The sequence below is a fragment of the Leptosomus discolor genome, chromosome 2 (genome assembly GCF_034619465.1).
Source record: "Leptosomus discolor isolate bLepDis1 chromosome 2, bLepDis1.hap2, whole genome shotgun sequence".
Taxonomy (NCBI): Eukaryota; Metazoa; Chordata; class Aves; order Leptosomiformes; family Leptosomidae; genus Leptosomus; species Leptosomus discolor.
The window spans coordinates 21,964,247-21,990,340 of record NC_141392.1 but is presented as its reverse complement, the minus strand read 5'-3'; the positions used below and the strand labels follow the sequence as shown (position 1 = coordinate 21,990,340).

Sequence of the window (26,094 nt, the reverse complement as noted above, 5' to 3'; positions counted from 1 at the left end):
GCTGGCGTGGTTCGTCTCACGGGGGGCGAGAGCGTGCGGCTCGGGATGGTTGGGGATGGCTGACGCCGCGCCGGCCCAACGGCTCCCGTGGCGGCCCTGCCCTCACCCAGCCGCGGCACCGGCCGCCGGGGCCTTCCCGAAGCCCCCGTTCCCCAGGACCGGGAGGGCAGGGCCGGCAGCGCCCGGGACTACAGCTCCCACCCTGCCCCGCGCGGCCGCCCCGCTCCCGCCCTGCCCCGCGCGCCCAACCGCCGCTGTTTGAACCGAGCCATGGCGGCTAATGTGTGGGAGGCAGCTGCGAAGCTGGCCGAGGAATGGCGGCTCTACCTTGTCCCCACCCGCACCACCACCTTCCGCAACTGGCCCTTTACCGAGGGCTGCGCCTGCACGCCCGAGCGGGTGAGCCCGGCGGGGGAGCGGCACCTGGGGGAGCGGGGCTGGGCCCGGGGGGAGCGCGGTGGGCGCTGACGGGCCCTCCCGCCCTCCCTCTGCCCGCAGATGGCGGCGGCGGGTTTCGTGCACTATCCCAGCGAGAACGGCCCCGACGTGGCCCAGTGCTTCTTCTGCTTCAAGGAGCTGGAGGGCTGGGAGCCCGACGATGACCCGCTGTGAGTAGGAGAGGGGTTCTCCCGGCCCTCTACCCCGATCGGCGCCCGGGCGGGAGCGCAGCGCCGCGGCCGGTGGCAGCTCCGCTCCAGTTCTGGGGTGAACAGGGCTGGGCGATAGCGGTAGCGGTGGAACCGCTGCTGGCGACCGAGATGCTCGGCGGGGAAGAATGACTGCGTGTGTCTTGTTGTGAGCTGCCTCTTTTTTTTTTTTTTTTTTTTTCTTTCTTTCTTTCCCCTCTTTTCAGGGAGGAACACAAAAAACACTCTGCGGGCTGTGCTTTTATTTCCCTTAAGAAAGACCCTACTCACCTGACGCTGCAGGAATTCCTGAAGCTGGACAAGGAACGAATGAAAAACATAATTGTACGTACACATCGGTATCGTGATGTTTTTCTACGCCTCCGTGACGCTGGAAGAGTTATTTAGTTTCTAGTCTTGGGATTGTTCAGCTGACCTCTTGGTTCCTTACCACAGTGCTTCCAAAGTGGTTTGTTGCTTTCTGACTTGTGCTGGATCAGATAGCGTGACCTTTCCTGGTTCTCAGCCTTTGCCTTATGGGAGATGTAGCCCGCTTTCCCCTTGAAGCTGAACGATGCTGAATTTGGCGGTAGACAGTAATGTATTATTTTTATTCTTTGCAGAAAAAAGGAATTTCTCAGAAGGTGACGGAGGTTGAAGATGCAGCCAAGAGCGTGCGTCATGAAATAGAGAATCTGGCCTCTTAGGCTACTGTAGCCTCTCACTTGCCAGTGATGTCTGTCTTGTGTGTGTGCTTTGGTACTGCTGCTTTGACTGAATGGCTGTGTTTCTTGAGACTGCTTTCAGAATGGCCGTCTCTGTGAGAAGCAGACTGAATTGTCCTTCCCTCACCTGAGTCTGTCTGAGAAGTATCTGCGGTTTGATGCACTGCATACATAATCTTTTTCTGCAGGGATTCTCATATTCTTCCTGTTGTTTTAATTAGGAATTACTACATGTGGTTTTACCTGTTCTTTTATTTGTTTGTTTTTTTAAATACAGCTGTTTCCATTTTAGAGATGGTGGTAGCTCTGATGCAAAAATTTGTGTCTCTTGTGTGCGTTGTCAGGCTCTTCTATTTTTATACTGAATATACCAATGCTTTTGGATATTTTTGGAAATAAAACAGGGAAGGAGTTTTAAAACTCCTTCGGGGATTTAGGATTGTGGCTAATAACATCTAATTATACCAAACCTTAGGGTGCCTGGTATCCTTGTAAACTTCTATTTGTAGTTGGCTGCTGCCTAATGTTGATACTTTTATAAAAAGTTGAAAGCAAAACAGTGAAGCAATTTTACTCAGTTTTCTGGAATAGAAGAATCTGACCTTTAATGCAAGGAGCTGCACTGAATACAATTTTTACTTCTAAATGGAAAACAAGCTAATCAAAGTACAGCTTGTTGTGCTATTGTTCAAGTGTCAAACCATCTTAAGCAGTGTTCAACAGGTCTCCTTAAAATGTCCTTGTGCCTTGGAAGGTTTGTGTGGTCCCTCTCCTTGCACAACTTCGGAAAGGAAAAGAAATCTTGCAGAACAGAGCACAGTTAGTGAAGAACTGTGCTCTGAACTGCTGGGAAGGAATTGGGGAATCTCGTACAAAATAGCTGGCTGTTACGGGGCCCAAATTGATCGTACAGGGTTGTGAAGTCTGCAGACAGAACTGGACACATGCCCTTAGGTGCTCCCAAACTCAGAGAACCTCCAGCTCCACCTTGGGGAAAGGGCAGTTGCAATCACACACTGACAAGACCAACGTTCCTGGGTTTCGTAAGTTTGTCCAACGTTCCCTGTCCAAGCTTACTTGCGAACAATGAAGTAGCTTCATTATTTCCAGCTGAAACAGCCAAATCATATGCCGATTGCCCATTTGCGTTCTTCTTTTTTATACTTGCGTTGCAACTGTAAATAAAGAACAGGTTGTTTTAAGCTACTTAAATTCATTCCAAGTTACTGGAATTAGTGAAGTGGCTTGTAGGTAAATGTTGATGTGGAGTAGCTTCAGAATTTCTGGATGCCTCTTCCTGCAGGGACACAACTGAGAGGTAAGAGCACTGCACCTCGAGTGGGCTCTGGCCCTTCAGTATTGCCAACCAGATTGTGCAAGCAGATGTGGGTGCCTTGCAGCCGTGCTGGAGGCCCAGCTGCAGTACTCACCGTAACAGGGCTCGGATGCACTCCTCTCCCTCCGATCCGAGCAGGACTGCCTCATGGAGAGCAGTGTTGTTGTGCCTGCGTACGAGGAATGAGCAATGTACTTGTTACCCATGGAAGCTGCCCGGGTCCGTGGAGAAGTGGTCTAGCAAATTAAACTAAGGAAAATTAATAGGAGGATATAGAATACACTAGGAGTTGCGGTGATTTTTTTTTTTTTGGTAGGCTTTAGTGTGGTTTGTTGTATTTAAGTCGAAGTGGATGGGGGCAGGAGTTGAATAGAACAGCAGCTTTCCTAACAGAAATTATGAGAAGTCTTCAAAGCTGGCGACTGAAAGAAGGGCTGTGAATACTATTCTCTTTGCTCAGTTGCAGGTTTGTTTTTTGGAGTGTGTGTGGGTTTTTTGTGTGTGTGTTTGTTTTTTGGGGTGGTTTTTTTTTTAAATTTGGCATTGAAAGGAGCTCCTCAACTACAGATTTGTGGAGGAGGAGCAGGAAGTTAAGCCTCTCTAAAACTGGAGCACAAGTGCTTTTTTAGTAAAACTTCAAGACACCTAAGGCAGAGAATCCATGCTTACTTACAGCCCTGACTGCTGGTCAATGTCCGCACCTTTCTGCACGAGAAGGGAGATTGCTTCCATGTGCTTGTTAAGGACAGCAACTGCGAGAGCAGGTCGGCCCTCGTCACTGATGCAGTTTGGGTCAGCCCCCTAAACGCACAGGAGAGGGAAGGTGAACTGTTAAAAGCTATAAATATTCTTCAACTTCCACCTTGCTTTAATATTATGCCAATTTAAGTTTGCAAATGGGCTTCATGCTCAAGACAGAGAAATGTTCAAATTGTGTGGTATTGTTTCCTCATGCTTCTGAAAATGTTTGTCGTCCTCTAGCTCAAAGCCAGAGTAAATGTATATAACAAGAGCAGTCAAACTAGATCCCACAGTCAGGATGCAGCTTGCCACACAGTAAAAAGGTAGAGGTTATGCTTGCTTTTGCTATACAGAGGACTTGACCCTAAACTATAGAATTAATACATTTTTCTTTCTGTATGGCCTTGACAAACCCAGAGGAGAATGCCTTGCGCACCAGCCAAATAAAAATCTGGGGAGAACATACATAAATGTAAAATAGGCTGGTTTTTTCTCTAAAATACTCTCAATCTGAAGACAAGTCAGTTGTATTGCAATGATGCTGCTTCCTAAGCATACGGATGAAGTAGCATACCAGGCTGACATTCATGCAGTAGATGGTCAGAGTTGGAAAGGGAAACTTCAGCAACTTCAACTTACTTCACTGAGCAATTGTTCTACCAAGGTGATTCTTCCTTTCCCATTTGGACCCAGTTCATCCAGTAGCTGTCTGGACTCTGTCTGTGGAAACACAGAAAGCAACCAGTGACGTTTCACACAGTCAAAATGTGAGCAGGTGGGCCATGATCTGCCTTTGAATAATGGTAGAAAATGCACACCGTGGCATGAACGCAGTGTAGCTGAGCCTCAATCCATTACTCATCTTTAGGAATGTCTTTCTGAATCTGAGCAAGTGTTGGATAACGCAGGCTAGTATCTCATTTGAGGTCTTGATTCAGCAAATCTATCTGTAAATGATTAGCTTTACATCTACAGCTCACCAGGGCTGTACAAAGATCTGCTCACCACAGTAACATTAAACATGGGCACAAGGTCTTTGCTATAGGATTAAAGTCTGAAGCTTCCAGAACTCATGGAAGTATATTATATACAAAATTAATATGTTTTGCCTCACAGGAGTTTACTAAATCTTCAAGCAACAACCAACCAACAAAACCTAAAACCTTTTCCTTTTATTTCTTCCCACCCTTCCACCTCTTCCTTTCCCCTTTTGAAAGCCCAATCACTTGACGAAGCACTTTTATCTCTGGACTCATATCACAAAGCTCTGTATCTTCTTTCTCCTGTTGAGTTGGCTAACTTGTCCAAGCTTAGATTAATGTACATTTCCCTTTTGAAGCTTTCCATGCCATTACTGACAGTCTATTTAGTAGGCAGTGCTTCCAGGATATTTGGTCTCTAGTGGAAGCCAAGCCTTGCTTCTTGCATTAAAGTAGCCCTCAGTTGTGCTGCATCTCAGCTTGATGGGAAAACTGAGTTAAGTTAAACGCTCATTGCACAGATCAGATCACGTCTGGTTCACAGTCTGTGCGAACAGTAGTTCTAGCACAGCCAAGGGTATGTCCTATGGAGTCAAGCTAAGTAGTAAGGTCAAGGGAAGACAATAATGCCTCCATCTGATGTTTCCTCTGAGAAAAACCTGTAGCAAAACCAGTCTGCAACAGTCTTTAGGCCTAGTGCTGTGTCAGTGAAACAACGGGTCCAAAAATGAAAGCAACAATCTAATTAAGCTCTTGGTAGGAACAAAGTTTAGTTATTTCCAGTTCTGTAATAAAGTCAGTTACCAATGGTCAGGTTTTATATTATGTTGGACTTTTGTCCCCTTTCCTCGCCCCCTATCAGTGTAAAAGCTGTCTGTTTTTACCCTTGGATGCTCTCCTTCATATTAGTGCTGCTTTATAGGTAGTTTTTCCTGTACTGGCAGAAGATACGTACGGGGAGCTTATCTTCTTTTTCTGTAAGTGTTCTTGACTTTGTTTTCTTTATTTTGCCTCTTGAATGGAAAAGATTATGATCATCTTTGCCTACAGAAAGGGAAACAAGTGTGAATTCAAAGCAAAGTCATTATCCCAACAAGAACTTGGGGGAGAGATCTGGAAATAATTTATCCACAATAATATTTTATTTTGTGTTGAAGTCAAAGCAATATTTATCAGTTTTCTGGAAGAGAAAGTGATGAAATATTTGTTGCAGATCAGACTGGTTTTAACAAAAGGTTTACACTCAGGCAGTCTTAAAAACTTGCTATTTTGAAACAAAGATTCAATGAAATGCAGAGTTTGGGAGATTTGAGTCTTTTTTTAACTAGCTGCAGCTATTCAACAGGCTTGACTCGGATTCATGAATTGTTTTGACTAAAAGCCTTACAATTTTTCCATGCTGTTTGGTTCCCAAATACTTAAGACTAAGACTAGAGGACCTTGAGTAGATATGTATGTCCATTATTTTGAAGAGATGTAATCTACTGATGTGCAGGAGTGTTGATAAGGGAATTATGCAGCATGTGGGGACCCTTTGAGCTGTGCTACTAGACTGCCTGGAATCACAGTGACACTATTGACACTCCAAAAAAAACAGCTCCTGGTGCCGTGGCTGCCTCTTGCCAAGTCTCAGACTGGAAGCACAAAGTGGACAAAACTTATACGTGAATTGAAGCATGTCAAATTAATTTCTGAATTCTAATGCTGACTTTACAACTAGTTGATTTAATGAAAACATAAGTCCAATACGAGATGCTTAAAATGCTGTTACTGACAGCAATGGGAGATGCAAGTTAATCTGATATCAGGCTTCTATGATGGCATGACTGGCTGGGTGGACGAGGAGAACGCAGCGGATATTGTCTATCTCGACTTCAGCAAGGCTTTTGACACTGTCTCCCATCACATCCTCATAGGGAAGCTTAGGAAGTGTGGGATAAATGAGTGGACAGTGAGGTGGATTGAGAACTGGCTGAAGGACAGAGCTCAGAGGGTTGTGATCAATGGCATTGAGTCCAGCTGGAGGCCTGTAACTAGCGGTGTTCCCCAGGGGTCAGTATTGGGTCCAGTCTTATTCAATATATTCATCAGTGACCTGGATGAAGGGACAGAGCGCACCCTCAGCAAGTTTGCTGATGACACAAAACTGGGAGGAGTGGCTGACACACCAGAAGGCTGTGCTGCCATTCAGCAAGACCTGGCCAGGCTGGAGAGCTGGGCAGAGAGGAACCTAATGAGGTTCAACAAAGGCAAGTCCTGCACTTGGGGAAGAATAACCCCATGCTCCAGCACAGGCTGGGGGTCAACCTGCTGGAGAGCAGCTCTGTGGAGAAGGACCTGGGTGTCCTGGTGGGCAGCAAGTTACCCATGAGCCAGTAATGTGCCCTTGTGGCCAAGAAGGCCAATGGTGTCCTGGGGTGCATTAAGAAGAGTGTGGCCAGCAGGTCCAGGGAGGTTATCTTCCCCCTCTGCCCTGGTGAGGCCACATCTGGAGTACTGTGTCCAGTTCTGGGCTCTCCAGTTCAAGAGGGACAGGGAACTACTGGAGAGAGTCCAGCAGAGGGCTACAAAGATGATTAGGGGGCTGGAGCATCTCTCTTAATGAGGGAAGGCTCAGAGAACTGGGTCTGTTTAGCCTAAAGAAGACTGAGAGGGGACCTTATCAATGCTCATAAATATCTAAAGGGTGGGTGTCAAGAGGATGGGGCCAGGCTCTTTTCAGTGGTGCCCAGTGTCAGGACAAGATGCAACGAACACAAACTGGAGCACAGGAAGTTCCACCTGAACATGAGGAAAAAGTTCTTTGCTCTGAGGGTGGCAGAGCACTGGAACAGGCTGCCCAGGGAGGCTGTGGAGTCTCCTTCCCTGGAGACATTCAAAACCCGCCTGGATGCAGTCCTGTGCGACATGCTCCAGGTGAACCTGCTTTGGCAGAGGGGTTGGTCTAGATGATCTCCAGAGGTCCCTTCCAACTCCTAACATTCTTTGATTCTGCGACCTCTGAAAACTAGGTCTAGAATTAATGTATTTCATAATTTCTTATATTTGCCAAATGTGCCAAAGCTGAAGTCCCTGGACAGCTCAAAAGTCAAGATAATATTGACATGACTCCAATTGTAAAAGAACCTGGAAAGCATCTGAAGTTTTATCACTATAATAAAAGCACTGCTATGAGCTGTGGCTGCAGTTTACTGGCCTCTTCAACTGTCCTCTAGGGATGAAGCATTCCCATGAGTTTTTGACAGAGTCTGTAACATTGCTTAAATCTCAACTCAGCCACATTCTGAGACTTAAAGATCAACTTAAGTAGGTGCAGAATGTGCCAATACGTTAGTTTGCCTCTCTCAGTGTCTAACCTTCCAAGCACTACTTCTGTATTCTCAACCTCTGTATTTATGGTCTGTTGTAAAGACAGGGAGGAAAAAAAAAAAAAGATATCTCACCGAAACTAGTCTGAATGCCGTCTTGTCCATCTCTAACTTCTGTTACAGTATTCGGGTAATGACTGCTGAACTCTACCGGTTTATTAGTATGGATATCCTGTAGAATTATCAAATGCAGGCAGTTAATAAGATTATCTTGTAATGCTGTTATAACCTTAGTAGCACAAAACAGTGGTGCTACTATAGGCTTTTAATAGCAGTCTCAAATTAGAAGACAAATTATTATATGTAATTGAACTCTTTTGATGCAAAATAATGTGGCATTTTTTTTTAAAACCTTGTTTAGGTATTTGTTTTGATTTAGGAAAAAAATTGTCACAACCTCACTTAATGAAATGAAATTTCTCATCCAAATGAAGGTGTTTCTACCACTTGAGAGATCTGATTAACTCCTCACTTGTGAAATAACCGTGATACACATTTTCAGGCACCACATGGCAAGGTAAGCTTGTTAAGATTCTACACAAGAGATACAGTCTGAATTTTGGATCTTTGAAATGGTAGATTTTCATCTTTGAAAAGCTGGAAATGAATACATGGGTGGTTTTTGGAACATGGTAATTCTGGAGGTAGGGATTTCAAGTATGAATATGGTTAACAGGAGCTCTGGCAAACATTATTTCCAAACTATTGAAAATTACTAAGCTTGTTTCTTAAGAGCACAATTTGCAGACTGAAGAAAAGGAGGCTCTAAGATCAAGAGCTAAGGGGTGCTAGAATCATCGAAAAACATCAGCTGAAAGAAGAATGTTAATTAATAGCAAACTAATGAAATGCAAGATGATAGCAACATAACCATGAAATCTGGCTTAATCAGATGAAAATACCTGTTCAGCTAGCTCCAACAGAAAAAGAAAAAGATTCCTTTCTCTGAAGTGATGAGTTAACACCCTCTGAACAGAAGAATTTCTTGTTTAGACCTGAATTTAAAATATATCAGCATTATACTGACTGGTCTAGTGAGAGCTTTAGACCAGCTGCCTAATAACGGGCCTCATCCCCCGAACTGACCTTGTTAATAGCAAGGGCGTAATTCAATGTAATAGTGACTTCATAGTCATCCTCATAGATGGTAGCAGAATTAATCTAGAGGGAAAGAGCAGCCGTTAGCATCTCTTACAAAAAGTACACAGAAATAGTTTTAGGAATAAGCCTTGCTGATGATGTTTATTACGGAGCCAACACACAGAGTCACAGATATGCTGTTTTCCTACTTGTGATATTCTACCAACACCTCCCATCTAACTGAGAAAGGGGCAGGTGGTATTCTGAATAACTGGAAATATCAGAATAACTGAAATGCCAAATGAATACAAAAGATGTAATAATGCTACATTTCATGCAAGTTCAGTCATTCTCCACATTTTGCAGCTGCATGAAAGGCTTAGTACTCCCTGCTCCAGGAGGACTGGTTGCTGCTTTAGTTGTACCAGTCTGTAGAAGCACAGTCTGTAGTAAAACATGGGCAACTTTCTATATCAAGTCATTTAGACAGTACTGCTGGCAACATGACAATTGAAGTAATACAAAAATCAGTGCACAGGGCATTATAAAGAAGTGAAAAGAAGCTGACATGGTTATATTGCAGCTGGTTGAGAATTTTGAGATAAGGTTGATTATATTTCTAATCCACATAAAAACTGAAAAAGTAGCATTAAACCCACATAGTTGGCATGTAATTAGAATCACTTCTGTTACTTTGGGGGCAGTGATTTAAAAACAATAGGATGACAAAAGGCCAAGAAGCAGCAGGAATAGCCTTCTCTAGGCAATTTAATATTTTTCAGGCATATACCTTTGAATCCTCTAGCAAAGGCAACAAGTTGCAGTGACCTAAACTTCAGCTCCAACCAAGCAGATATCTCTTACATTTATACTTGTACTACAGCTTCTGAGCATATTGGTGGACCCAATAGGTCTCAGTGGGTACAGAAATCAGATGCAGAGTATCCGATGGAGTATTGTACCTCCCAAAAGTGTAATCTGCCAAATTACAATTGGCTTTCTGACCCCTGGTACTCAAACTTTTCAGTAGCTGTTTCGAAGTGCTAAAATTGTTTCTTTTGACTGGTGTGTCTCATCAGTCAGGACAGGCTAAGAAATGGTGAGCTTGAACTGTAACAAGGGCTATTTGTAGCCTGGGTCAGTCACTGACCCAGTCCACAGGACATTGCCAAAAGCAGTTGTGCTGGCAGCACCTAGGAAGCAGTGTGAGGGGATGCAACTCCGTAACCCAGCAGAGCTGCCAAAGAAAGCAATACAGTACTGCAGCTGAACAGCAAGGATAATTGAGCACAGAAATGGACTGCCTGGGGCAATTGTGAAATCTCCATTGTTGGTGAGTTTGAAAAGCTTCAAGACAAACATCTGTCACGAATAGTTTAGGCAGAGCTGATCCTCCCTCAGGACAGCAACCAAATCATCTCTCAGTCATACCAGCCCTAACTTCTAGGACTCTTCAGGAAGAATCTCCAGTTTCCACCTTCTTGCTATCACCCCTTTAATCATTTTAATGCAGTTTGGTGACAGCCTGAAGACTTCATCTCCAGTAAGAAAAGCAATACCCCGTTCCTGTAATACTGGTATAGTTTACACTAGAAGTAGACTATATAGCCAAAGAGAATTGCTGCTATCTGCTGGTATAATCCAGCCCAGAGCAGAGGAAATCATATAATCTAAATCCAATTTCTAGTAGGGCTTATTTAACTGACCAACTACATAGCTGTCAGCGATCTCTTCTGTTTCTTGATTGCCTGCTGTGGGACACTATAACAGCAGCTAAGCGAGGGCTTTCTCGCTTCTATCAGTTCTCTTACAGCTGTAAGCTAAGAGAGGAATAGAAACTGCCATAGGAAAGAAAGCTGAAAAAAATCTTCAGTAAAAGACTGAGCAAAAAATGGAACAAGAAAACTAGACAAATTACACACACAAACAGGTCAAGGTCTAAAGAAAAGGAAGACATTTATTTTTCCAATGTTCATCTAGCAGGAACAATAATCTTTTCATGGCACTCCATAGGAAGATACTACTCACGAACTCCTTCCTACCTTTCCCATTCGAGGTTCTCCAATCAGTGTTCTGAATTCAAGATTGTTCTGGGCATAGCTTCTAAGGTGAGCACAGACATGATCCAGCTGTTTTCTCCAGTAACCTGATCAGAGAGAGTTAAGAAAGAGAAAAATCCCTAAAATTGTGAGTAACGTTTCTTCTACTCCTGTGATGGAGGATTTAAAAGTAGTACATTTTTACTGAGACAAAAAAAAACCAAATTGAATTCTTCTTTAGAAAATTCATCTGACCAAGAAAATGAGAAACAAGTTATACTCTAAAATAAGGTGAAATACTGTCTTATCCATAGGTTATAATTCATTCTTAGGACACCTCTATTCACAACAAAACCGTATCTCCTTGGGAATCAAAACCAGCCCCATGTGAAGGAGAATCTCACACTATTCCAGATCATAAATTAAAAAAGTACAAAATTGCAACTAAGCAATTGTGCATTATTGGACTGATTTTTGGTTGATTTGAGATTATGGACAGGTAACAGTAGGCCAAATCTGAAAACTTCAGACATAGTAACACAACCTGTACAGCATTCTGGTCTGTATAAATGATGCCCCCAAAAATGCCTTTCCATTATATATGTAAGAGCATATTAAGAGCTTAAGCATTCCTGCTCTTTTGCCTGTTGAGATCTCTGGGAGAGAGTCAGCATTCCTTTATGCTGGTACAGGGCATGGAACATGAGGGGCTGAATGTGCCTGGGTTAAAACCTCATCTTAATCCATTTAGAGCTTTTGCAGCTCCTGTCCAAGTACCTCTGAAGCAATGTTCTGTTTTCATCAGAGAAAGAAACATCATTCTTAAGTGATTGTTATCGGGATCTGGCTAATTTTATTTTTGAGCATACTTATGGAAAGTACAGAGCGTGATTTTATTTTGTTGTAAATAAATTGCGTAGGCTTGGTAACCTTGTTTAACTTACAGAAGGAAGTTGCTCTGACCTTATCCTTCCCTTTGTGTTAAGTGAAGCTCAAAACAGTGAAAAGAAGCCAAGTCAGAAAAGAAGTGCTGCTCTGCCTTTTACAAGAGAAGGCAAGTGCGTGAGGATTTTTGTGCTTGGAGGACTCTTCCAAGATCAAACTGGCAGAAACTATGCAAACTGAAACAGCCTTATTTGTTAAGCAGCTTTAAAGAAATATAAAAAGAAGGATCCACAGAAAAACATAAATTGTTCCCTTCCATGGTGTCTCATGCCAAAACTAATACAAGTTGAAAACAGTAATTAAAAAAAAAAAATCTAAGCTAGACTACTACTTGGTGAGTGATCCCTCCAGAGAAGTCAGCATTATTTGCAACAAACTTGTTGATAACTAGCCTAGATCCCCAGATTTTATTTCAAAAAATCCAGATGGCCAGGAACACATTCTTGCATGTTTGATGTTTTATGATATATGAAAGGATTTTTGGCAGCACTGATGGAATACTTGAATTCATGCTGTCAATAGTTGATTACACCTATATCACACTGATTTACTGTTTGTTACAGCAGAAAAGGGGAGGCTTTTTTTGTAAAGTTTACCTCGTAAATTACTTGACTGCTGTTCAAAACAGTCTGAAAGTACAGCAAGAAAAACAAATACAGTACACATCAGAGGATTAGTGTTTTGGTACTGCTGTTATTTCCCCCTGTCCTAACTGGTTGGGTTTTGGTTGGGTTTTTTTTGCTTGTTTTTAATCTTCACAAAATAAAAGAACGTTAGTTAATGGCTGCTACAGTCAAGAAATAATAATAACACCCCACCACCACCTTATTTAATCACTTGTATTTGAAAACTTTAATATCAAATGTTTGATACTATTTGAATTGAAGAAATAATGGACATATTTGGCATATATAAACAAGATTTTCTTGGTGATAGCTTATGATCTTGTTGATACACGTAGTTTCAAGCCATGTATACAGCTTAGCATCAAGGAAAGGGAACAGCATGAAAGACCTGACTGTAACAGACATTTATTGATTTATAGAATGAAATAGTTTCCTCAGCTCTTGGCAGGGTCTCATGGAGAATACATTACCCAGTGCAACTTCAACAAAGTTACCTCTGCTAAATGGATAAAAATTAACATGGTTCAAAAGCACTTTAGAATTTCTTCCCAACCTTTCCCAGTGAAACGAGTTCTCACTCACAAGTCCAGAGTCATACTTCTGATAGAGATATATGAATGTTCAGTATTATTTTTTTTTTGTCAGCACTATTATGGGCCAATCCTTTATTACCTCTGACTAAATTAAGCTCCCTGACATGTTGAGTCAAGTGTTGTGTTTCCTACAGTCATGTCTAAGAGACAGCCACATTTCAGAGCAAGGGAGTAGGAAAACAGATTTCCCCAGTGATAATTTTAAAAATAAGAGTGCATCATCTAGATAGTTATACACAGAGTCAGAAGAGGAATTCCTGACATTCATTAGCAACTTTTTCTACCCAATAGATAAATAATTCTGATAAGGGCTTGAGGGGTTGATCCTCTGGTTATAGAAAAGAGCTAGAGATGGGAAAGTGGATCAAAAAAAGTAACTGCTCCTCCAACCCATGGTTTGATGCTGTAATGATTTAAAATTAACTCATTCTCTGGGCTGCGCAGTTGGACTGCCCTGTGAGATTAAAGACAGTTTTGCAAATTTGGCCATTTATTAGGTAACTATGGACTGTCTTCAAGGGTTTGGGATCCAGAAAGCTCAAGCTGAAATTTTCCCAGGATGGTAAAATTAAAATCTCTAAAAATTGTAAACATTTCATGTCAGGAAACAATTAAGTGATTCCACAAAGAACTAAATGACCAAACCTGTATGTGGGACTGTGAAACAAAGTTGTCTGCAGTACTGATAACAGCAATCTGTGCATGGACAGTCTCTGCAATGAGCAATGTAGATATACTGATACCTTTGGGGGGCTGGAAGGTGGGGCATGCAAGAGCTCTCAAAGTTTCTACCAACCCTATTTTTTGTAATCCTGTTAAGAATCCCTTTCTCTAGTTTAGTTTATTTTGCTTCTGAAATGTCTGTAACTTGTTCCACAACAGCACCCCAAACAAGTTCTTCACATAGACAAGCCTCATCGTATTTTTCAAGAGCTACGATCCTCTGTGTCTCAGAGTCTTGTTTAACAATACTCCCAGCAGGTGCTATCTCAATTCTAACTGAACTTCACACTGGGGGGCGTGGGGAGGGTGCTGGGAGGTGAGGTGGTTGGTCTGTGGTTTCCAATTCGAATACAGGACACCTGCCCCTGATCTTATAGGATCTGAGGAAAGCAAACTACTAGCAAATTAGTAAGGCTGCACAGGGATCAGTAACTGTAATTTTGACATTGCTGATAGGCTTTATTTCAGCTATTGATGGAGATCAGTGATTGAATTCTAAGGCACTGCATTTACAAGTGACTGGTGGGAAGACAGACTTGTAATTGTTAATCAGTGTCCTACTGATGGCACATCCCATAGACTATAAGCTTTTCAAGAAAAAGCAAGGTCATGTATTACATCTTTGTTTAGAAAACATAAAATCAGAACTTCTAACCTTTTCCAGGACTAATAGCTGTCAGGAGAGGCTTATGATCACTCATCTTTCCCAGCTTTTCTTTTTGTGAAATCAGCTCGAGCTCCTTCTTTTCCAACAGTTTGCTAGATGGGTAAAAAAGTCCAATGGTTTGGGTTCCTTTATCTTCTCTTTCTTTTAGTTCTGCCCTTGATTTGGGCAAGGAAATAGGAACAGGCTGCCAGGCAACTTGAGCTTGAAATCGTTTAGCCTGTGGGGGGTGGAAAGGAAGGAAAAGTGTAAGTAATATAATTAGATATAATTAAATGGCTTACAAGCAGAAATTATCTGGAACAGTACACAAAAGTGCAAAGGAATGAAAAAGCTAGCAGGAAGAATCATTAATAATTCTTCGTTTTAATTACCAGTCTGTAACAATGATGCAACTTATCACAAATATTCAAGCAAAAGCAAAACTCTTCATGATTGTGAGCAGAATGACACATATGCTTTTGTAGGACAAAAGCTGGCCTTGCTAAGTATCATGGCCTTTCTTAAAACACAGTTTTAAAAACTGTTACATATGTATGAAAGAATACTGTGTATCAGCAGGACACAAATAATTCACACATAATAAGATAAAAGTACTTAAAGAGCTAAGACTTTTGAAAAGCTGATTGTTTCTCACTTTGCCATTTAGAATAAGGCTGGATTAAGGCCTTTGGCTAAGGCTACTTTTCAGCAGAAAGCAGTTCTCAGAATAAACATATCCTTGCTTTTGCCTTCAGTATGCTCACAGGCCCCAAGGTTGTCTCAAAGAGGAAATGAATGGAGTTGTGCCAGTCCATACCTGCAGTGGGTGAGCCTTTTAGCTGTGTCCAAATCTGGCTTTGTAGTACTATGTGTCTTACCTCAGAAAACCCCAGCGAGTCCCCAGCATCCAGGAGACTGCCGTTCTGAGAACCCACCCTTGATGGGGGCTCTATGTAAACACCACAGGACCCACAGAAGTGAGCGTATGGATGGTTGCTTGTACCACACTTGAGACAAGTAAAGTAGGATGGAGGAGGTCCAGGCTGCAAAGTTCAGTGAAACATTTGTCACTACAGAGACACAGGATGCATGGGTGAGGAATGATAAAAGCAGTGACATGAATTAAAAGGACGCAAAGTAGCACTACCTAAAGCTATTAGATTTGAAATATTAACCAGGATACCAGATTGCTAACACACTGTGGCAGACGAAAGACAGTAAATCTTCAGATATCTCAGCACTATGCTTTCAGACAGATCTAGCACTATGGTATGTTATTTTTTTTTAACATACACTTTCAAAAATACTTATTTTCTTTGGCAAAGCCCCGTAATTACTAATCTGGTGCTCTGATACTGAACATTGACTGCAATTATTTCCAGTTCAATTCTAACACCACCCCCCCACACCTAAGCCCCCCCCCCCCCAGTACAGTAAAGGACCAGTGGTTCTGTATGCATATAGGGGAGTGTTTCAAATTTTATGTGGACTCAGCTCACAGAAAAAAAAAAATTCTCCTCAAGTGTGATCTCAGATTGAAACAGTATACCTATACAAATATACGCCAGGGGAAATTGTTTACATTGACTCTACCAAAAGCTGTACTGAGCAGTAGTTAAGTATTTGTCTTCACTGAAGTTAATGAGGCCTTCAGCCAAAGATATTGCATGCACCATCTCATCTTTGGTAATTGCCTGTATAGGTGATCACATCTCAGAGTAGATATGGGAAAACTTGCATTAGGTAAGCCTGTACTAACCTTTGATAAATAAGTTACTTTGGCAGAATACATAGCTATTGCATCTCAGCTGATTCAATGAGCTGATGCTCATTGGCCCATGGTAATTTGTTTACATCTGTAAACCCTTAAGTCACTGACTGATGTGGGGTCAGGATGTCATCTAAGCCTCCATTTTTCTTTACATAATCCTGCGTGCTCTAAGCAAGTATTTTGCTAATAATAAGCTGTGTACCAACTGACAAGAGTTTTGCAAAGAGAAGTTTGAAATTGCTGCAAGTCACAGATGAGTAAGAACAGATTTGTCCACACAAACAGTAAGAGCACGTGCCTTGGCTCCACACCAGTCACAGAAACGGGCATCACATTGGTTAACACGGTTGCATTTTGAGCACGAAATTGTCTTTCTTTGCTGGTTGTGGTAAGGTGGGGGTGTGTCTCCTCCAAACATGGGCTAAAAAACCAAAACAAACATTAGGGAGAAAATTCTTCTTATGAAGAAAGGTACACAAGCCAAATAAGGGCAATAGGAAAGCAAGCTACTTTAGTAACATATAGTAACGTTCAGCCTAAAAGAATTATTTCAACTTAGAATAAGCAACAGACTGACTTGGATTTAAGCTGTAATTTTTTAAATTACAAAAACCACAGTAAAATGTGGTGTTGATTGTTTTTTAATTAATTTTTAGCAGAGCTAGCAAAAAAATATTCCGTATCAATATTTCCTTTCATTTTACACTGAATATTTACTATGGCCCCATGTATAAGTACACTCAAAGTTAAGAGGGAGGATTCTCTGCTGATAAACTCGTATTTTCAAATCCCAAACCCAACAGCTGTTTTTCTTTGTACCTTTTTTTGTACTAGTATGGCAGGGAGAGTGTGTTCAGACAATGAGTTTTTTCTCAGTTTGGTGTTTGCTACATAAATATATTTTTGCACTCTTTTACCTCATGCAAGTTATATATTACCTCGCTTTCCTACTACAATTAACTTATATGGGTATGAAAAAGAAATGAGATATTTCAGCTAAAACTTCTAGAGTTTGAGTATAGATCCTAGTTAGGACAAATATGTCTTAAAAATGTTTTGTTAGGTTTTGCCTCAGGGCTTATGCAGTTTATTTTCTTTACAAGTCAGAAATATGGATAAGGTTGCAGAAACTGAGGAAAATTATTTAGATTACAGACACCAAAACAGCAAGTAAGCAAACATGAAATACCCGTGTTTTCATCTGTGGGCTGCATTGCAATTTTAACAATGTAATTTTGGGGGTTGTTTGGAAGATAAAATTTACAAGAGCACAAGTCTAAATATATTTTAAATTATTCAATACCCATTGATAGTAATATCAGCATTACTGATAATTATTAATTATTCATTAATTACTTTTGGTTATCACTAATTAATCACTATTATTAGTAAAAACTCTCATTACTATTAAGTAGTAAGCATTTCACTTTCTTAGCTACTACAGGTCTCCCCATTCAAGTCATATGCCTAACTACCTATGCAGCTACATATTAGTATCTACACTCAGTGAAGCAGCTAAACGTATGTTTATCTTAGGTAAGTACCGATTCATACTGAAATTCACTTTGAAATGACACCTCAGTGTCTTATCAAGACACCTTTGCCTTTACTGACAGTTTTAGAGCTCAGGATGTTGCCATTACAATTGGAAGATTTTAAGTAACAAATCATTATTCTTCTCTCATTTCTGTATTTGTCACAACCTGGAGAAATGAAATGTACCATAAGGTTTTCATACAAGACCTTTCAGAAGTGAAAGTAAAATTCTTCTAAGGGACCAAATCGTCAGGCTAAATGGGGAGTTGAAACACACAACAATTTTAGGGGGAACATTTATTGTTGCTTTTCTCACCTCTGTGCAGAGTCACAGTCAAATACAAGCATAGTAGCTGTATGCACGTAGGGGAGGCAGCAAATGGAGATAAGAAAAATAATGTAAAAGAATATTTTATTTTCACAAAATAATTGAAATCAATGAGAATGATCTTCCTGATATGTATACTCAAGTTTTCTATTGCAATTGAAAATAATCTGAACACAAACACATTAACTGGACATTTGTGACGGAGCATCTGTGGGAGTACTGGGCTTGAATATGGCTTGGGGGAGGGATTCTCTGCTTTTGTAACATAGGCACAAAGGGATATGACTTCAGTTTTCCGAAGAAAAAGAATGTTAGGCTTTGATTTGATTTGATTTGATTTAACCCTAGCGTGATTGATGCAAGAAGCCTTACCGTCTGCATTTCAGGCAGTTTGCTTTCACAAGTCACACAGTGTTTATGGTGAAGAGGATTTCCTGTGCCACACGCCTGACAAATTACTTTACCCTTTTAAATAGAGAAAGAATATATTTCACATGGTATTTGAAAACTGTGAACAACAATAAGAGGAAGAGGACTGGTTCTTACAAGTGCTGTGGTTATTCAGCCCTATACCCACTGCCCTAGTCCTGCCAGGCCATCTGTGCTAAGCACTCACAATCAAATGAGGTAAGCAGAGTAGTAAGGACATGTTTAATATAAACTTCAAATGCTTAGTAATACTAAAGCCATAAATCATAGAATCATCAAATATCTCTCTACTGAACACAAGTGCATGCATTCCTGTCATTGACACTGCTACCTCATGTGCTCTTCAGCACGCCTTCCTAGGCTTATGTGGTTTACCTTTAAAGTTTACTTCTATTCAAGGTGGTTTTAATCCTACTGACTCTTAAAGCTGTCTTAATGTAATTACATAAACCCATGTTGGATCAAAATATTTGTAATGAAGTCATCTGTTAGAAAAATGCATGGCAGGAGGTAAATTGCTATTTTGTTATATTTATTCTCAATTACCTTTATGCAGATGTTGGTTTGGGGCTGCAGCTGTGGAGCTATTGGCGACTCACATACAATGCAAGTGGGTGTATTCATTGGCACAAGATGTCTGCATTCAAGACATGGTGCCATCTGAAGAAAAAGCCACATCACAGCATGTTAAGGACCATAATGAGATCATTAAGGTTATAATGAGGTTTTCAATATTTTCCTCGTTAGAGCCTACATCATCAGCAAAGTCACTGGAAACATAGCAACTGACATCAACAGATTTAAAGGTCAAAGGCTACTGAGAAAACATGAAGACAGCTGGAAAAAAGAACGCTTTACTGACTACTAAAAATATGCCAGAAAGGTACTAAGCTAATTTTCAGTAGAATTAAAATGCTGCTATAAAATGTGCGCAGGTAGTTGAAAGTCTCCTAATCTAAAGAAGTGGTGAATATTCTCAGTCATCACTTGAAACTACAGCATTGCCCCAGACAAGATATCTTACTGATGATATAGGAAAAAAAAACCCCACATCATTGACTTGTTAGATCAGGCTATTCTCTCTTGGAAAGAGCTTAGAGAAGACAGTTACTGTATCACTGTAAAAACTAAGTACTCTTACATATGCCCACACATGCCACTGTTTAAGGTTTCAGGCATATTAGATAGATATTCTACAGCCATGACATAAGCACTAGTTACTAACTAACTAACTGCATGATTTAGCACTGGCAAGTTCTGAAGACCACAGAATCACAGAAAGGTTTGGGTTGGAAGGGACCTTAAAGACCATCTCGTTCCAACCCCCCTGCCATAGGCAGGGACACCTTCCACCAGACCAGGTTGCTCCAAGCCCCATCTAGCCTGGCCTTGAGCACCGCCAGGGAGGGGGCAGCCACAGCTTCTCTGGGCAACCTGTGCCAGTGCCTCACCACCCTCACAGTAAAGGGCTTCTTCCTAATATCTGATCTAAATCTCCCCTCTTTCAGTTTAAAACCGTTACCCCTTGTCCTATCACTACCCTCCCTGATCAAGAGTCCCTCCCCATCTTTCCTGCGGGCCCCCTTTAAGTACTGGAAGGCCACTACAAGGTCTCCCTGGAGCTTTCTCTTCTCCAGGCTGAACAACCCCAACTCTCTCAGCCTGTCCTTGTAGGGGAGATGCTCCAGCCCCCTGATCATCTTCATGGCCCTTCTCCAGACCTGCTCCAAGATGTCCACATCTTTCTTATGCTGGGGGCCCCAGCGCTGCACACAGTACTGCAGGTGCGGTCTCATGGGAGTGGAAGTGGAGAATCACTTCCCTCGACCTACTAACCTCGATGCCAAGATGCTGTGGTTGTTGTTGCAGGATGAGGAGGAATCTGAATTTAGTAATGTTTCCTGACACAAGCAAATAAAACACAGTTTACTTTTTCATTGTTATCCTTATTAAAATGTATGGCACTTGAAGCAATCTATGGTTAATTTTGCTCATCATTTAAGAATTACATTGGGTCCACTGCTAAAGGTATTGAACAAAATAGGCCAGTCAGAATTGAACTTCCCAAATGAAAGTGTGACTAATGTCAGCATTGAATGTAATTTGCTGAGGAAGTTGTTTTCTCTGATTTGTTGATTGCTATGATGTTTTGCTGACCTGCGCTCCTTCAGGAGGTGGGAAGCGATGTACTGGCACAGGTGGGATAGGAGATCCACATTCCTGACAGAAGTGAGCCAGGGGGTCAGACAGGCGAGGTGCAGAACAGCGTGCACATCTGAAAATAAGAGCAAGTTTACTGCAACTCAGCAAAACTGTCTGATCTTGTTTTGGTATTGTACTGCTGCATAACAATCAATAATCTGGAACTTGTTGTGACAGGACTTGGGCCACTGATTTCTCAGTTGTGGTTTCCAAGCTATGGTGGTCCATTAGACCGTGCCTCAGCGTTCTGAACTCTAAACAGCTTTGCAAGGTAGAAAGCTCTCTGGCTGCAATGGAGTTTCATACTTTCTTCCTCACCATGTGAGGTAAACAAGTCTCCTGACATGCCACCTATATCAGGCCTCACTGCTGCACCGTGGGGAGCTGCTCGTGTAGATCACATAACCTTTTCAGTACAGATATGCATTAGCATTCTGTGAGGCTACTTCAGTGAGCAGTTTTCACCTACAGCAGTAGGGGTTGTACTGTAATACGAAAAGACAGATTTTCCTCTGATCCTACAGGCGTTATGAAATTTTTTTTTAAAGGATGATAAGATTATTGATAACTATGTATGGGGAAATATAAATAAAACTGCATGTAAGAGAAAGAATTTTCAAAGCCCTACCTAGATCATATCTCTAGTTATGAGCCAGTGTCTGTCTTTGCTTTCCTCATTTTTATAGATCCCCACAGTATTATCAACTCAGCTGCAAAAGGCAATTGCTCAGTTACTTTCCAAGGACAAAAATGTTAAGAGGAGAAGTCACTTACCTGAGGAAATATGTTTCCCTCCTGATCCTTGATATCTGTGTGCTTGCTAAGCTTTTCCGGCTAGTCACTGCAGAAGAACTAGCCAACTAAAAGAAAGGTAATTCTTTAGCCTTAATAAGTGAATATTTGCAAAATACATATAAAAGTAGCAAAATCAGCTAAAGGTGTTATTTGAGACAAACTGCATTGAAATGCATTGCTTTAAGGAATATCTACTACACTTGATTCCCCCATTAGCTGCATTAAGGACCCACAACTTCTTCCAGTAAAAATAAATCAATTTCTTGCTATTTACTGCCAAGACAGCATTACTGAATATTAAGTTTTAAATATCAACTTGCCACCATATATCAACAATTATTTGCTAATTGCAGATTCAGTAATGTGTTAGAAAAGATTTAGTAGGTATTCAGGCATTGTTAATTTGCTCTGCCTGGTTTTGTGCTTACTGATAACTGTGTACTGCTGTGGGCATTCCTATTCCAGTGTGTCATTACCAGTAAATTTAAATTAGTACTGTATAATACAGCCAAAGGCATTAATTTCTGAGAGATTATATGAGAATGATCACAAATCTTCACACCTTAATTTTTTTAGAGCTCAGTTCTGATGACAGCCTTTTATAGCTTTCCGCAACACCCCTTTGCTTACCTGTAACCACTCTATTGGTAGTGCTGAGGTGGATTCCTCCCCATACTTTCTTGTTTCCAAATGACTGGCAAGGAGCTGTGGTCCTTGGAGGGACCTGTGAGAAGTCTTTCTTTCTGTTTCCAAGTCTAAAATTACAATCCTGTTATTCCACTGTCATTCACTTCATGCAATTAACACACATATTAACACAAATATTACATACTCACACTTTAGATTCCAAAAGTTAAGCATATGTAAAAATGTATTTGACATCCAGATTTTGGGTTCAAATAAACTGCATGGAATTACAGGAATTAAACTAGAAGAAACCTCATTCCTCTCTGAAAGATCTTACTCTTGTATTTTTTCTCTGTTTATTGTTTTCTTCCTTCCTGCATGCTAAAAAAAACCCCAGCTCCTAAGAGTAAATTAATGAGTAAACACTAATACGATTCGCTGCTCTTAAACAGTCCCATTGCCGTTACCATGGAATAACAGGCTTTATCTATAGAGAAAATCTGGGTCAAGCTTTCATTTCTGCTTTGTGTATTTAGCTTGGAATCTTACTGCAAGCAAATATCAGTAAAAGACTCTGTAAAGGATTTGCAATCCCATCAATTTAACAGCATTTTCTGGCACAAAGGGAAACATAGACTCGGCCTTGTTGTGTTGCTGAGAAATGAATGACATTTTAATATGTTTTTAACAGGTAATGTGAAATGTATGGAAGGTAATTTTTGTTCTCTATTTGCAGTGTTGAGCAATGGAAATTGGAATTCCCAGAGGATGTTCTGTCTTCTGAGATCATTTTAAAATTACCCATATTTTGCCAGTGATATAAGAGGAAAACTTTACATTATTTTCAGCTAAGACAGAAGTCTATTTCAGTTTTATGAAGTAGTATTACACCTTGAAAATCTTGGGGTGCTTCACTCCAGGCAGGCTTGATTTCCATATTCACTCCATTCTTCTTTGGTTTTGTAGTAAACATTCCACCTTCCCTCTCCTAAAAAGTAATTTAATTTTAATTCTAAATTAAACTTTTGGTTTTGCTCTAATCCTCTCTTGCTATAGTTTTTTGTTATGATTTTAAAAGTACATGGTTGAGGTATTTAGTTTTGATGCAAGCATTTGAAAACCTTAAATCATAAATACATTTTTAAAATATTTGATCTGAATTGGTCATAAAAAAACAGTGAAAATAATAATTTAAAAAAAAAGTGTCCCTTTGAAATTTTAATATTACAAAAAGGACCAAGGCAGCAAAATGGGCAACAGAGAAATAAAATATATTGAAAGGATAGTCAGTCAAGGTTTGATGTCATAAGAAATGTCATACATACAGCATTTTATATTCACACAAGGGGTTACAGTTGCTAAAAGTTACCTGTGTGGCAATATCTTTTAGGAAATTCTTGTCATCGTCTTCAAGAGAGAAAAGGATGTTTGGTTGCTTGTACTCTACCAGAAACACCTTTGTTACAACTGTACTCTCCCTGCAGTCCCTGAAAATCAATGTTCACAGAGCTATATACATGCCACAAACCCATGCGCAGCAACAAGTCAATCACTGATGAACATGGCTCATTTGCTGGAACATCTCTTCCAAGCTTGCAAATCATCATTTTGGTTGATAAATATAATCCTGGGCAATACTCTCAGGAACCACTGCTTTCGTTTGGTTTTTGGGTTTTGGTTTGGTTTGGGTTTTTTAAGTTTAAAATGTGCACGATAAGAAGTTCCCAATAAAATTTATGGATACTTTAGTCACTCAACATCTTTTACATGTAAAACTCTTGATGCTCTTGTGTCTGCTTTCTGGGGCAACTAGAGTATGCCAGTGTTGCAGAAAATAGAGGAGAGCAAGATTTTTCTTCCATTCATAATACCATATTCATTTTCCTAGTCAAGCAGCAGGTAGCACACTATTTATTTGATAAAACAACTGTCATTCTTTACTATCTATTCAATTACAGCTGAACACTGAAATTGTTGTAAAGTCCAAACCATTCATTTAGGATTTATTGTCATTCTAGAGCACCTATTTATCACACCTGAAAACGTCCTAATAAAAACATACTGGAAACAAGTGTTAATCTAGGTAGCGACATCAGAAAATACATATAGGCCTAGGTTTTACATGTTCCTGCACAGACACAAGCAAAGGCTACCTGCAGGTGCTGATAGCAGGGAACAGCAAGCACAAATTCCCAACCAGAGTGGAAGTTTCTGCTCCCTTGGAAAGAAAACATAATGCAACAGGGTAGGGACAGAGAATTCATGTGTCCTCTCTGTGTCTAAGCATGAAGGTAGTTTGGGGAAAGTCAGTGGCTGTTCAGCAAAATCCAGTTTTCTTTCTATATATATTGTATTTTTACTTTACCCTTGTGCATATAACATTGTACTTAAGCTGTGAGGTTTAGCATTCTATACTCCTTTGGGAGAAACAAAGCAAATTCCTGGGAAGACCAGCTTCTATAAATCTGCTGAATCACTGGATGACCCCAGCAAACACCATACTAGTTTCTCTGGTATTTCTGATCATCACGTTCAAAAGGATGAGCTCTAAGTATAGCATATTCTGTTAGTGTCTCACCCACAGCCTCTACAGATCACCTGTCTACATCCACAGCCCAGGAGACAGACTTCCAAAAGGTAATCCAACCACACAAACACTTGATGGGTAAAAAGCATTATGAGAAAGTGAAGTCAATGCAACCCATAAAGATCCCTTAGATTGCAAACTGGATGGGGAAACGGGCGTCTCTCATTCACGAGGTACGGAGCACTTTAAACAACATGGCTCCAAGCCGTGACTGGGATACCTGTCCGTTGCCAAAATATGACTAGAGTAAAACAGGATACTTACTTTGTAACTGCCAGTGCCTTGATCGTTATTTTCCCAACAGGTAATATGATAGGACCCTTATACTTAAAGGTGTTATGCTCTCCATAGCCAGGTTTCCTAATGAGTTCTGGTTTACTTCCATCTAAAGTGTAATAAATAGAGACCTCAGGTGTATCTGAAAGACACAGAGGAAGTAATTAGCCAAACTGTATTCACCCTGTGAAAAACAAGTTCTACACTTCAAAGTACTCACTACTGTCCTTAATTTTTCTCACATAAACAAAACAAAGTAGTTCCATAAATGGCTGAATGTTTGGGACCAAAACTGTTTCTTCCATGAAAAATTAGTTGCTCAACAAACGGAATTTCACTATAAGCAATATTTCTCTTCATATAGTAGCTGTGCAATGGTTTTGTATGGAAATATTGAACAGGTTGTCCATTCCAATGACAGAAAAGATATTTTCTCCCATGGTGAAATGTGATATTTCAAAAATTGTAAGGAAAACCTTTGGGGTGGTTCTGGCACATGATACTTTCAAGCACTGTTTCTTCAGTCAAAGTGAAATGCAACAGCTCAAGAGCTTCATCTTGGAAGTAATTAAGACTGCTAACATATATGAAATAACTCATATGTCAATAATACTTTTTGAATGCATAAAACTAAGTGCAAGTATATTGAGTGTATTAAAACATGTTGGTTAATTTTATAAGTACCTTAATTAAATGTGCACTCATAAAAATCATAATCAAATGCAAACAGAACTATAGAGGCTAAAAGATTGAAACAAACACATGAGAAAAAGTTTTACAGAGTCAAAGCTCTTACTCATACCTGATTTTATTTCTACGAGAGTGTTTGTGTCTATTTCATGTTTAGCCTTCCCAGGAAGAGGGATTCGAAGTGGTATGACCTGAGGGACTGAGACAGAGCCAGCTGTCATTCTTCTCAGCAGCAATCTTTAAAAAAAGAAAAACAAAACAGCAGACAATGTTTTTTCTAAAAAGAAGAATGCATTGAGAAACATGGTCTTCTAATATGATTTCTTGTCTCCATTTGTTTCTCTCAAAAGAAAGAACACTATATTCTTTAAATTGTTAGTTCTCATTAATATTTGCGTGATTTTCACATTGAAAAGGAGCAAGAT

General features: G+C 40.5%; 2 protein-coding genes across 2 annotated transcripts; one reads left to right on the top strand and one right to left on the bottom strand.

The window, feature by feature from the left end:
- The first annotated feature begins 270 nt into the window (after positions 1-270).
- BIRC5 (baculoviral IAP repeat containing 5) lies at positions 271-1,333 on the top strand. Its single transcript, XM_086460370.1, has 4 exons — positions 271-399; positions 499-608; positions 854-971; positions 1,250-1,333. Exons 1-4 carry the CDS (start codon positions 271-273, stop codon positions 1,331-1,333), a joined length of 441 nt encoding a protein of 146 aa, XP_086316496.1.
- A 1,027-nt stretch (positions 1,334-2,360) lies between these two features.
- Positions 2,361-25,890, bottom strand: DZANK1 (double zinc ribbon and ankyrin repeat domains 1). The gene is made up of 20 exons (XM_086460718.1): positions 25,782-25,890; positions 24,968-25,088; positions 23,486-23,603; positions 23,008-23,104; positions 22,120-22,244; positions 21,469-21,554; positions 20,650-20,767; positions 19,039-19,152; positions 18,436-18,528; positions 16,498-16,620; positions 15,307-15,471; positions 14,438-14,666; positions 10,899-11,002; positions 8,863-8,937; positions 7,852-7,948; positions 5,364-5,452; positions 4,068-4,148; positions 3,361-3,488; positions 2,782-2,856; positions 2,361-2,526 (listed from the first exon to the last, which is right to left on the bottom strand). The coding sequence occupies exons 1-20, from the start codon at positions 25,888-25,890 to the stop codon at positions 2,361-2,363; spliced, it is 2,313 nt and encodes a 770-aa protein (XP_086316844.1).
- Positions 25,891-26,094: the final 204 nt, after the last annotated feature.